This window comes from Doryrhamphus excisus, linkage group LG2 (genome assembly GCF_037039965.1).
Source record: "Doryrhamphus excisus strain RoL-2023G ecotype Guam linkage group LG2, RoL_Dexc_Guam_v1.1, whole genome shotgun sequence".
In the NCBI taxonomy this organism is placed as follows: Eukaryota; Metazoa; Chordata; class Actinopteri; order Syngnathiformes; family Syngnathidae; genus Doryrhamphus; species Doryrhamphus excisus.
The window spans coordinates 10,595,786-10,607,844 of record NC_136358.1 but is presented as its reverse complement, the minus strand read 5'-3'; the positions used below and the strand labels follow the sequence as shown (position 1 = coordinate 10,607,844).

General features: G+C 45.0%; 4 protein-coding genes across 10 annotated transcripts in view; 1 reads left to right on the top strand and 3 right to left on the bottom strand.

The window, feature by feature from the left end:
• Window positions 1–12,059, bottom strand: part of iqcb1 (IQ motif containing B1) — a 110,431-nt gene that overhangs the window by 18,605 nt on the left and 79,767 nt on the right. The window lies entirely within an intron of this gene.
• Window positions 97–4,390, top strand: lrrc59 (leucine rich repeat containing 59). Of its 4 annotated transcripts, XM_058067077.2 has the most exons (8): window positions 98–272; window positions 346–454; window positions 887–946; window positions 2,966–3,124; window positions 3,201–3,305; window positions 3,365–3,437; window positions 3,600–3,806; window positions 3,880–4,390. In XM_058067077.2, exons 2-8 carry the CDS (start codon window positions 356–358, stop codon window positions 4,149–4,151), a joined length of 975 nt encoding a protein of 324 aa, XP_057923060.2. In that variant the 5' UTR covers window positions 98–272; window positions 346–355; the 3' UTR covers window positions 4,152–4,390. The 4 variants fall into 4 exon arrangements, with proteins under 4 accessions (XP_078653601.1, XP_057923060.2, XP_057923061.2 ...); XM_078797475.1 differs by lacking the exon at window positions 346–454 and having other exon boundaries at window positions 97–272; window positions 2,970–3,124; XM_058067078.2 differs by lacking the exon at window positions 346–454.
• nat9 (N-acetyltransferase 9) lies at window positions 2,299–8,107 on the bottom strand. 4 transcript variants are annotated; one of them, XM_078797484.1, is made up of 7 exons: window positions 7,922–8,105; window positions 7,570–7,679; window positions 6,610–6,726; window positions 6,459–6,518; window positions 5,973–6,067; window positions 4,510–4,661; window positions 2,299–4,327 (listed from the first exon to the last, which is right to left on the bottom strand). In XM_078797484.1, the coding sequence occupies exons 1-6, from the start codon at window positions 7,996–7,998 to the stop codon at window positions 4,512–4,514; spliced, it is 609 nt and encodes a 202-aa protein (XP_078653610.1). In that variant the 5' UTR covers window positions 7,999–8,105; the 3' UTR covers window positions 2,299–4,327; window positions 4,510–4,511. The 4 variants fall into 4 exon arrangements, with proteins under 4 accessions (XP_078653610.1, XP_057923063.2, XP_057923062.2 ...); XM_058067080.2 differs by having other exon boundaries at window positions 2,353–4,324; window positions 6,586–6,726; window positions 7,922–8,104; XM_058067079.2 differs by having other exon boundaries at window positions 2,362–4,327; window positions 6,586–6,726; window positions 7,922–8,103.
• syt15 (synaptotagmin XV) lies at window positions 8,570–11,771 on the bottom strand. Its single transcript, XM_058067720.2, has 7 exons — window positions 11,571–11,771; window positions 11,293–11,426; window positions 10,932–11,224; window positions 10,703–10,870; window positions 9,082–9,190; window positions 8,837–9,019; window positions 8,570–8,765 (listed from the first exon to the last, which is right to left on the bottom strand). Exons 1-7 carry the CDS (start codon window positions 11,768–11,770, stop codon window positions 8,626–8,628), a joined length of 1,227 nt encoding a protein of 408 aa, XP_057923703.2. The 5' UTR covers window position 11,771; the 3' UTR covers window positions 8,570–8,625.

Here is a 12,059-nt window from a genome sequence, read left to right as displayed (position 1 = left end):
TCATAAGAATTTGTATGTTATTCCAACCATTTTGTTCAATCGCTCATTCTTACTTTGACTGTAGGTAGTCCGCCGAGACAACCGGGGGCGCTGCTCACTCCAACGCCTCCACTCGGTGCTCCATCAGTGACGTGGATTTTCACTCAGCCGTCAGAGTTGCACCAAGATAATCAACTAGCAGCCTTTAACTGCCGTTTTTTTTAATAAAATAAAATTTACATACATTAACACGCAGGATTTCTTTTCTTCTCCTCCACGACACGAAAAAACAGGTGAGCTCATCGAACGGTTTGCTGCAAAAATAAGCTAAACATCGCTGCTTGAAAAGAGTTTGCTTGTTTGCAGAGAACACAGGATGAGTAAAAGCAGCAAAGGACAATTAAAAGATAAACTCACCGACAATGAAATGGACCTCAGCCTGTGCAACCTCAGCGAGGTGCCCGTGAAGGAGCTGGTGGGTCGCTTTGGACGTGAAAGTCATTCCTAATGTTTGTTTACTAGCATGTAAGATGAAAATCATTCCTAAAGTTTGTTCACTAGCATGTAAGTTGAAAATCATTCCTAATGTTTGTTTACTAGCATGTAAGGTGAAATCATTCCTAATGTTTGTTTACTAGCATGTAAGGTGAAATCATTCCTAATGTTTGTTTACTAGCATGTAAGTTGAAAATCATTCCTAATGTTTGTTTACTAGCATGTAAGGTGAAATCATTCCTAATGTTTGTTTACTGGCATGTAAGGTGAAATCATTCCTAATGTTTGTTTACTAGCATGTAAGGTGAAATCATCCCTAATGTTTCTTTACTAGCATGTAAGGTGTATTACCTTATCTCATATTACAGCTTTGCTTTATGTAACACTCATTTACGATATTCCTTGCCAACAGGCTGCTTTCCCCAAAGCTACTTTTCTGGACTTGTCCTGCAACAATCTGACATCGCTGCCTGTAAGTGCAAAAACATTTTTTTCATTTTATTTAAGATTCCAACCTTAAATAATTCTTGAAAATGACTTTAGCATAGGGAACCTATGGTTCGGGCGCCAGATGTGGCTGTTTGATGATCAGACATTTGTTAACACCATAAAATAGATTTTCACGGTGTTAAAATAAGTTAGCCTACTTATTTTTTTTGTCTATATGCAGGGATTAAAGTAAAAAATTTAAAAATCCTGAGCCTGAACTTTTTTTCCCCCAAAGAGCGAGGGTGGAGCCGATGTATATTTAAGCAATGTGCTTATAAAATACGTCAGCTCCAAAAGAAAAATATAATAATAAAGATTTTTGTCCACAGAAATTTTTTTGCACAGACCGACGAGCGGTTGTGAAAGATGAACCATGTTCAGCAATGAACATGATGAAACTTCAGAGCCGCTGCATCAGATGTAGCAGTTGGTCCTGGCAACCGGCTTGGCCAGGACTTTATGTCCGGAGTACTTTGTTGCCATTGGTGGCATTCTAGTGGTGTGCAATGCAACCCATTTTTGTACTTGTATTCGAGTAACATTATTTTGAAAAAATTCTAACAATTATTTAAATTAATTAAATAAAAAATACAAATAATAGTAATATTAACTAGGAATAAATTGACCAACCCACCAACGAACCTGTGAGGAAAAAAATAATAATAACAGCCATAGCCCGATGGGTGGCTGAACCAAAAACGAATGAAATATAATTGTGAATTGGGGTTGAGCCCCACCCCTATCGCATTCACTAGCTTCTTGGAGCCCAGCACCCAAAAACATACTCCTGATCCCCCTAACTTCTGGCACACCCGAATGGTTCGCCATCTCCTCCCTTTTCCTCCATCCAAGCCCAGCACCACTTGTTTTTGTCTACAAAGACATCTTCCCCTGGCTTCCTAAATTTAGCCTCCAGTTTTTCAGATTTCCCCAATTTATCTTGAACACAGCATAATCGTAGGATTAGACAATAGCAGTTTGAGAGGGAGGGGCTTGGCAATAGCTGCATTCAGAGGCCTATGAAATGGCTGCAATGTGTTTGTGTTTTTTTTTCTCATTGGTCATATTGAAATGCCCGGAGATCCGGCATGGTGCCGGAATACTTTAAGCCCTGTATATGTGCCCTGCCATTGGCTGGCCACCAGTCCAGGGGTGTACCCCCCTCTTGCCTGAAGACAGCTGGGATAGGCTCCAGCCCGCGACCCTTGTGAGGATAAGCGGCATAGAAAATGAATGAATGAATGAATGAATGAATGAATAAATCAATCAATGAAGTGAAATGTTGTTTTTCACCTGATCTAAAGTTCATCACTTAGACCAATGTTCCCAGTAGCCTCCTGGAAACACTGGCATCAAGCATGCCCAAAGCCATGTTTCAAGTGATGAACAAGAATGCTGGAGCTACTCATTACTGAGTCCTACTCAGACATTTTGTTCTTCTGCTTTGGATCGTTTTTGGTCATTTTTGGAGCCACTGTCTTCAACTTTTGCTGATAAACAGCCTATTTCACTTGAACTGTTCTTTTCAAAATTACTTTACTTACTGCTTTTTTCCACACTTCCCCTTCTTGCTTTTTTCAGATTGTAGGTCTACTTAAAACCTCATTAAGATCCAGATGTGCTAAAGCTACATTCTAGCTATTTGTACACTGCTCTTAGGATTCATCAGGTGTGTATACTGTACAATTAGTTAGTCAACCATGAAAGCAGAGCTACCATCTTGGAAATATTCACACATCAGCGTTCTGGCTCTTTTCTGATATGTTGTGGACCAAACCATTGATGTGGGCCATCTGCTAACCCAATATTGCAGCAATTGAAGTCATTAAGAAAAAAATTGTTAGTTGCGGTGTTTATGAAATGAGTATGATCAGTGTTGTATAAGCCGAGTGTTGTGTGATTTCACCGCGAATGGCATTGGCCAGTGCTTATGCCAACCGTTGCTGTTTTTATTTGACGTTCTGCTCACAAACTAAACTTTCAGTGTTGTCTTTCCACAAAGTCAGAGTTCTGCAACCTGACCCACTTGATGAAACTGGACCTGAGTAAAAACCAGCTGACCTGTTTACCGGATGACCTGGGCAGCCTGGTCAACCTTCAGCACCTGGACTTGTACAACAACAAGCTGAGCATCCTGCCTGTTAGCTTCTGTCAGCTGCGGGTCCGTAACAAGTGTCACGTGATGCCAGCCCCAAAACGGCCAGGGATTGTTTATGCCTTTTTCTTTTGTTCTCAAGAGTCTGAAGTGGTTGGACCTGAAGGACAACCCTCTGGAGGTCAGCCTGGCTAAAGCGGCGGGGGATTGTCTGGATGAGAAGCAGTGCAAACAGTGTGCCGGCAGGGTAAGAACCAGCCTGGTTGCACACTAGCAACGGTTTAGTAACCATGGATTTGCTGGCAGGTCCTGAAACACATGCAGACGCTTCAGGAGGAGGCCGAGCGTGCACGGGAAAAGCGCCTTTTGAGGGAAAAAGGTTGGTAACCAGGGATTCCATGCAAATGTACCAATACAGGCTATGCATGAGAACCGATGAACCTGTCATGTGGCTGTGAACTTCCTGTTCACAAAAAGAGCCAAGAGTTGCCTGCTCACACCCGTCTGTTTATTTCTTTGTGATGACACCACTTCCCATCAGAGCTGGAGAAGAAGAAGGAGGCTAAGCAAAGGGAGAGGGAGGCTAGGGAGAAGGAAGCTCGCAAGCGGCAGAAGGCAGAGGAGAAGGAGAAGAGGAGGAAGGAGTATAAAGCTCAGATGTCCGCCGCCGCCGCCGCCACCGCCGTCCAGGAGCAACAGAAGAGGAGTGAAGAGAAGAAGATCAAGAAGAAGAACGGACAGGCTGTTGGTGAGTTGTCTTATTCCGACATGCTAGGAGGTCCATGATGAGTCCACGTGCTGACACACCTGGTTTGCGCCAGACAAAAAGATGGTGGCAGAAGCGGCCGCCAAACCTCGGTGGTCTGTCCTCAAGCTCCTCTTCCTACTGCTGCTGCTCGGACTGGCCAGTGCCACCGCCATCTGCCGCCTGCTGGACCTGCGTCAGGAGGAGGTGTGTGTGGCCTTCAACCTCGCAGTGGACCATGGCCTGTCCTGGGCCCAAGAGAAGGAGGGCATGGTCACACAGCTGCTCTACGACCTGTCCGCTGCGGCCAAGGACCTCCTGGAATCCACGCAAGCATCCAAAAGCTAAACGTGCGTGCCATGTGTTTTTTCAAAGAAATGTTCTGGTCATCCAGGATGGGGGGGGGCATCTTCACTTCCTATGGAATTGTTGCTCTTTGTACAACCGCTTGATTTTAAACGCCTCTTTGTCTTTTTCAATGCTGAGGGTTGAGATGATCTCCTCTGGGTGACATTCATGTCCTTCTGGTGGAGAGGAAAACATTGTAATCGGATCGTCTGGATGGAACAATAAAAGCTGATGATTGACTTTGCCTCCACTCATAAGTGGCTCGTGCCGACATGCCAATGCTTCACTTCCAGGGAAACAAATGCCTTTGGCCACCACTCTCTTCCCCATTGGTCCATTTGCACCCCCCACCTCCTACCTTTAAGTCTGGGACATCACAGTTCCCCTGCTACGGCTCAATCTGTAGTCCCGCTCCTTCATGTGGCTGGTACAGTTGAGCAGTTTCGTCCGAACACACTCATCCACCATCATCTCCAAAGTCACCTCCTTGAACACCTGACACACTGACACCTGCAGGAGATGACATCCCATAATAACACATTACTTGGCAGGAGTTCAAGGCTCTGGAAGTGTTTACATTTCATTTCTTCACCATTTTCACATTTTAGAAGCTATTGGATTTGATTCGGCCGCACCGTGGTCGAGTGGTTAGCATGTTGGCCACACAGTCAGGAGATGGGAAGACCCGAGTTGGATTCTCTGCTTGGCCATCTCTGTGTGGAGTTTGCATGTTCTCCCCGTGCATGCGTGGGTTTTCTCTCCCCCATTCCAAAAACATGCTAGCGTTATTGGCCACTCCAAATTGTCCATAGGTATGAATGTATTCAACCACTTCAGGAATGTTCCGTCCTTAGAGTCTAGCTTAGATAAAGACTATTCCAATGAAATGGATGAAAGGGAAGGATGTGGAATAAAAGATATGTAGGATGATAACTGATATATTTATCAGTGCTCATGGTTAACTTTAACCTCATGTCACCATGCTAAATATACATCTTTCCCCTGCAATGACTAGAACATGAATGAACCAATGAATGATCTTCAATATTTTAAGTTCATGTCAATTTGATGTCAAGTTGAACAGACACGGTTAGACAAGAATCTCCATGGACTATGATGTTTGCAGACATTGACATTTTGACTAATTCCTAATTTGACATTAGGATTTGTAGTGAGAGTAGGGAACAGGTGAAGGAGATGCTAGAAGAGTGGAGGTTTGCCCTGGAAAGGAGAGGAATGAAGATTAGCCGCAGCAAGACGGAGTATATGTGTGTGAATGAGAGGGAAGAGTGACGTTACAGGGAGAAGAGATATTTGAAGTACTTGGGGTCAACAGTCCAGAACAATGCAGATTGTGAAAAGGAGATGAAGAAGTGTGTCCAGGCAGGATGGAACGGGTGGAGAAAAGTGTCAGGCATGATGTGTGATAGAAGAGTTTCAGCTAAAATGAAAGGAAAGGTATACAAAACTGCGGTGAGACCAGCCATGTTGTTTGGTCTAGAGACAGGAAGCAGAATCGGAGGTAGCAGAGATGAGGATGCTGAGGTTCTGATTGGGAGTGACCATGATGGATAGGATCAGGAAGGAGTACAGCAGAGGGACATTACATGTTATAGGCCTGAGATAGTTGTCCAGAGGAGAGAATGTGAATATATTGGTAGAAGGATGCTGCCAGGTAGGAGGCGTAGAGGAAGACCAAAGAGGAGGTTTATGGATGTAGTGAAGGTACTGTACTGAAATAAATAAACTTTTCAAAGATATGCCAATTGATTGGCATTGACCTGTAGATGGTGAGAGTCTATTTTTCAAGTTTCTTTATACCTCTTGGAACTCCAGTTTCTTGAACATGGCGATGCTGACCTCGTTGTCCAGGCCAATTTTCACTTGAAACTTTTGGATGTTGAGTTTGGCGACCCCTGGTGGAAAAGAAGGTGCTTTCAGTCATGCTCCTTTAGGTGTGTACTTACTTCCTCACCACATATTGGCGTATAATGTACAGTATATAAATCGAAAAATACAAACATAAAGCGAGAAAAAAAAGATTTAGGTACGCTCACAAAATGTTTAATTTAGAAGCCCAAAAAAATCCACAATCCCTCATTTATGTCATAAACAGAATGATCTAAAAAAATCCTATTTGTGAAAAGCATCCATTGAAGTGCATTATTTGCTATCTTGGATATGTTTTACACAATTCAGAAGCTGCAAAGTCATGCTGAGTTTGTTCCTTTAAGATGGAAAATGCTGCTTCTAGTTCTACGTTTCACTCTGGCCCACGTGAGATTGTCCTGCAATGGAAGAACTCACCAAATTGCATCATCATGTGTGTCACCTCCTTCCCCATGCCTTTGCCTCTGAAGGTGGGCTCTGTTTGGTTCCAGGAAAAAGAGTCAACATCTGAGAGTTGTGGAGACGTCACATGTGCTTTTCTTACCTGCTATCATAATCTCCAGCTCACCAAGGGACAGGTCCAGCGGGTTGGTCAGGAAGATGTTAACATCTCCTATCATGCATCGCTCCTCCTCAACGCTGGGGTCCGCCCATTGCCGCTTGTCCAAGATGATAAAAGTGCACTCTTTGGGGGACGGAATGATGATAGTTAGAAGAGCTGAGCCTTACGGGATAAACCTCATTTTTGCAAGATCTTGCTAAACATTTTTGAGACAAGGAAAAAGCATAGCCAAAAAACATATTTTCATTTCCATCTTCAGCACTGATGCATCCCTAGCTGCACTAATGTACAACTATGATGTCATACTGTAACCACAACAACACGTTTGCAATCCTGTGATGGTTGTCCCCCTCATCTTTGCTGTTGAGTGAAACACATCTCTATGGTAGTAGGGTATTCGTAGTGGAAAGGAAGCACATGGGATTCTTTCACTTGGGTGAACTGCTTGCCCTTGAAGTACACACTCATGCCACAAACCATCAACTAAAGCCGCAAAGACTAGTGGTGGGCAAAACCGTCCATTTCAGTAACCCGGATCCTTCTAGTTCATTCAGTAAAAAGATTCGTTCATTTCGGTCAATTGGTCGTTAGCCTGTGATCTCTCCCCCTGTGCCGTGTCGAGTCAGTCCGTTCCCTCATGTCCACGTTCATTCCGACTCAACAACGCAACAACATGTGATAATGTACCTTGAAATCTGAAGTATTATGACAGCCCTCCCGGTCCAGCGTTACGACCCCCCGAACAGACTGAATGTGTATTTTAGGGGCCGTGACCTCGTTCATTCCTTTCCCAAAAAATAACTAGTTCTTTTGACCCGATCGTTCATGACCGACGTACCACCCGTCCAATACATAGCCCAACATGACAGAGGGCGCCATTGAGCACTGACTGCAACCATTGTTAGAACAAGTGGAATCACAATCACCAAAGTGTCAGTCAATATGAAAAGATCGGCTGTTACTGACTATCACTGTCATCCCTCCAGCTGCGTTGCATGTCGTATTCTTGCTCCAGCGTCAGGGGCTCCGAGGCGGTCAGCTGCTGCAGCTCCGTGGACTTCATCCACTCGTGATACCTCAACACAAACAATCAGGTACAATCTCATCTTCTCTAGGGACAGCTGTCATACTTCATAGCACAACATTTGCATTTTTCACTTGTTTTTTTCTACCGATATGAGCTTACAGACCGTGCTGTCCAAAAAAAGCAAAACTATCAAACTTCGTTGCATAATTAACGACTATAAACGACAATGTAGAAGTTAATGATCCTGTCCCCTGAATGCCGCTCTTTTCAATAAATATGATGTTATATTACCTTGGGACGTGCTCAATATTGTACGGCACCAAGATGACTTGATGACCTTCCAGTAATGTATTTTCATTTATCTTCATTGTGTTATATACAAGCAACAAAAAGGCAGCTAGTGTCCATTAGGCGGACTTCCGATGTGGACGACTCGGGACTTCCTGCTTCATTCTCACTCTACGCTCCCGGATGCGACTGCGCTGAATGTCAAGAACAAGGACGCGCGCTCCCTGCTGGACATTAACGGAGGGCATATGTAATATGACTTATGGTAAGTCAACCCTTGCTCGCCCTTTTTTCAAACAATGCCATGGTTGATGATGGCTTATTATTAGTCCAAATAATATTAAAGGTAAGTCAAATGTGGCATTGTGGTCATCAATAATGTTACATGGATGAGACATTAGCTTAGCTTCCCTGCAGTGATCCTGTAGCCTGAGCTTTCCAGTTGTGTATTGTGGTTTAAACAAAGAGTACACAGGAGTGTAACTGTGATTTTGGAGATGTTATTTCATGTCGACAGGGCTCTAAAAATGGTAAAACTACATTTAAAAAGTCACAAACAGGTTTTGTATTAGAGCTGCAGTAATTAATCGATGATTAATTGATTCATGTATTCTATGGTACTAGAGGAAGAAGAAGTTTCTGGTGAATTTATTCATCAGATTTACTGTATATGATTACACATGTTGGTATCCAGCTCCCAAAGAGATTCAAGTGGCCCTGCCCAGTCCGTGCCACGCTTTGACGGGTTGCTGTGCCGTGTCCACCATGTCCATCCAGTGCTGCAGTTGAGGACCTCTTGCATACATGAAGGGTCCCAACACCAGCAGCCCCAGCGGGATCCACGCTTCTGGGAAACATATGGAAAGAAAGTGTAGAAGCAGAATTTCCCCAGAGGAGGTCATTAAACACATTCCTCACCTGAGTGGATGTCGTTAGGCTGCTCCACCACAAATTGCAGACAGGCCTCGTCCACGTGCTCGGCCCGCAGCTTGAAGGTCATCCTGTGGTCAAAGTCTGGGTCGCTGTCAGCCTCGACGACGCCGCTGCGCTTACTCTTCACCACCCGAGCATGTATTTGCAAGCTCACCTGGACACGCACACCTGCGACACACAGAGACGATCCAGATTGTAAGGGTTCACCTGACGGCCGGACAACCTCCTACCTGAGTCTGTGAGCAGCTGCAGTCCTCGAGCCCTCACCACCTCCACCCACAGGCGCTGGAGAGACGGACTGTAGCTCAGAGACACCAGAATGTCCCCCCACGCCGAACACTGACAGCACAACATCATCCCATTGCCATGAGCTCTCATCACATACGCAATGATAAGAAGGGAACATGCAATGTGGTGAAGTTACACACAAGGCCGTGAGATTGATGAGATGACAAATGCAATGAGAAGAAACAATGTGATGAGACAGAGTATGCATGAGTGGAGCTACGCAATGATATGGCATGATGGGCTATGCAGTCAGATGAGGTAAGTATGCAGTCAGATGAGGGAGGTATGCAGTCAGATGAGATAAGTATGCAGTGAGATGTGTTGAGATCAGTATGGATTTAGATGTAATGAGATATGTGTGCAGTGAGATGTGATGAGATAAGTATGCAGTCAGATGAGATGAGATAAGTATGCAGTGAGATGTGATGAGATAAGTATGCAGTCAGATGATCCAGTCAGATGAGGTAAGTATGCAGTGAGATGTGATGAGATAAGTATGCAGTCAGATGAGGTAAGTATGCACTTGAGATGAGACAAGTATGCAGTGAGATGTGATGAGATAAGTATGGATTTAGATGCGATGAGATAAGTGTGCAGTGAGATGTGATGACATACAGTAAGTATGCAGTGAGATGAGATGAGATAAGTATGCAGTTAGATGTGATGAGATAAGTATGCAGTGAGATGAGACAATAAGGCAGAGATGAGTGCAATAAGGCGAGATGAGGTGCAAGACAGTGAAGGGATGAAATTGGTAGGAAGAGGAATGCAATAGAAAGAGCTGGAAGGATAGGAATTACAAGAGATCGGGTTTTTGATGAGATGAGATTGATATGAGACTTAAGTATACGATGAGAGGGGATGCATTGCGATGAGGTAAGATGAAAGGCTGCAACATGATAGTTTAAGATGAGATGAGACAACATGAGGTCTCATGCAGTGTGGTGAGATTCAATGCAATGAGATGGGTTGAGAGATGTGATGAGATACTCAGTGACATTAAAAGAGATGCAATGGGAGGGACAAATCAGTGAGAGAGATGACGCAAAATGTGATGAGGTGAGGTCAGATGTAAGATAATAAGATGAGAAATGCAATGAGAACACATTGTGATGAGATAGGGTATACAATGAGAAGAAATAGGCTACGATATGAAATGCCATGGAAGAGGTATGCAGGGAGATGAGATGTAATGAGAATAGATACTATTTGATGAGATGGTGAGATGGGATGAGATTGGTGAGAACAGGAACCGAACAGAAGGAAATGGAAATTGAGATGATATGAATGATAAGAATGTCCTGAGATAGATGAGATGTGATGTGAGATGTGAGATGCAATGTGATGAGGTAAGATGCTATAGGAAATTAAATGGATGAGTTAGATTGAGATAAGATGAGAAGATGTGAGGAATGATGCATGGAGGTGAGATGCTAAGAAATGTGATGACATCTTTTGAGATGAGATGTACGATGAGAAGAACTGGAATAGGAGATACGATGGATGTGAGCTGAGACGTGACTGATAGCAGTACCGAATGTGAAGTGCCACCTCTGTACGTACGTGATGGTGGTCTTCAGTCTCAAGGTCCATCCAGAGGACCCGGCCAGCCTGGCCCAGTTCTCCCTGCAGGGGGAACAGAACCCTGCCCACGACGTGGCGTTTGCGGTCATGTGACACACTCAGCACGCACACACGTAAGATGCTGTGGGTCACACGTGTCCCTGACACCTGCAGGTGGGCTGTACGTGAAGTTTGCATCAACGCCGATGTTGAATCTTTGCGTCCTCACCTGGAATAAGAAGCAGTCGTTGAACTCCGGGTCAGGCCCGGTGCACCTGGCCTTGGCCTGGCGGGGCCTCCGGTCGTCTGGGAGCAGACGGAGCTGAACAAAGGTGACGTTTCCATGAAAACGAGGGGGGAGGTTACCCAGGCGGATCAAGGAGACCGACAGCTGCTCGCTGCTGTGACGATACTCCACCGAGAAGCAGAGGCGTGTGGCCATGCCAGGCGGGGGCGCCACCACCTCGCTCAGAGCAGGGCTGGAATACAGGCCGGCAAGCACCGTCCCCACCGGGTGCCAACCTCATGGGACACTGAAAATTAACACCTGCGGGGGACATCTCATACAAATAAAAGCAGGAGTGACATACTTTGTATTGACAGAGAACCTCTGTGGGTTACAACGTCCGTCTGCATCACATCCACTTTCTCCTCACCCTCCTCAGTTTCCAGTTTGGTCCAAGTTTTGAAGAGAGGAGGCAACTTGAATGGGATCTCAACGGGCCTTCAGAACACACCCAAGGAAACGTAAACTGTCACTCCACATCATTGGAATGAATGAGAAATTCCAGTAGATGTCGAATGCAATACACTGTAGCTGTCTCAAACCATGGAAAACCTGGATAGGGTGTTTTTTAATGTTACTGACTTGACCCAGGAGCCTTGAGAAACCAGCAGGACAGGAGCAGTGCATGCTGGGACTGGGGGCACGGTGGCAACCAACTCCTGGTACTGTCTTTGATCCCTTGCCCTCCTCCTCACCCTCCTCCACAGATAGAACAAGACAACACCCAGTAGAAGCAGCACCAGGAAGCCAGTGGTGATGTAGACTGCCACCAGAAGCATCATACCTGCACCACATGGCACATGAAGCTTATCAGAGTTGCTCACATGATTGTTTTTCTTACCTTAAAGAGTAACTTCTTTATGGCGACTGTTGACTGCCTGCAGCTGCGTTGCTTGTGTGAGTCACACAGGTGGCGTCTTCTCACACCTTCACACTCGTATCTGCCTTTCTTTGCACCCATGGTCCTGATACATGCCCGTGGCCCATGTCCACTCCTTAATATGACTTTCTTTTTCTTCTATTGGTAGACAAGACAATGACGCCACCATAGACTCACTTCATTGTAAATAT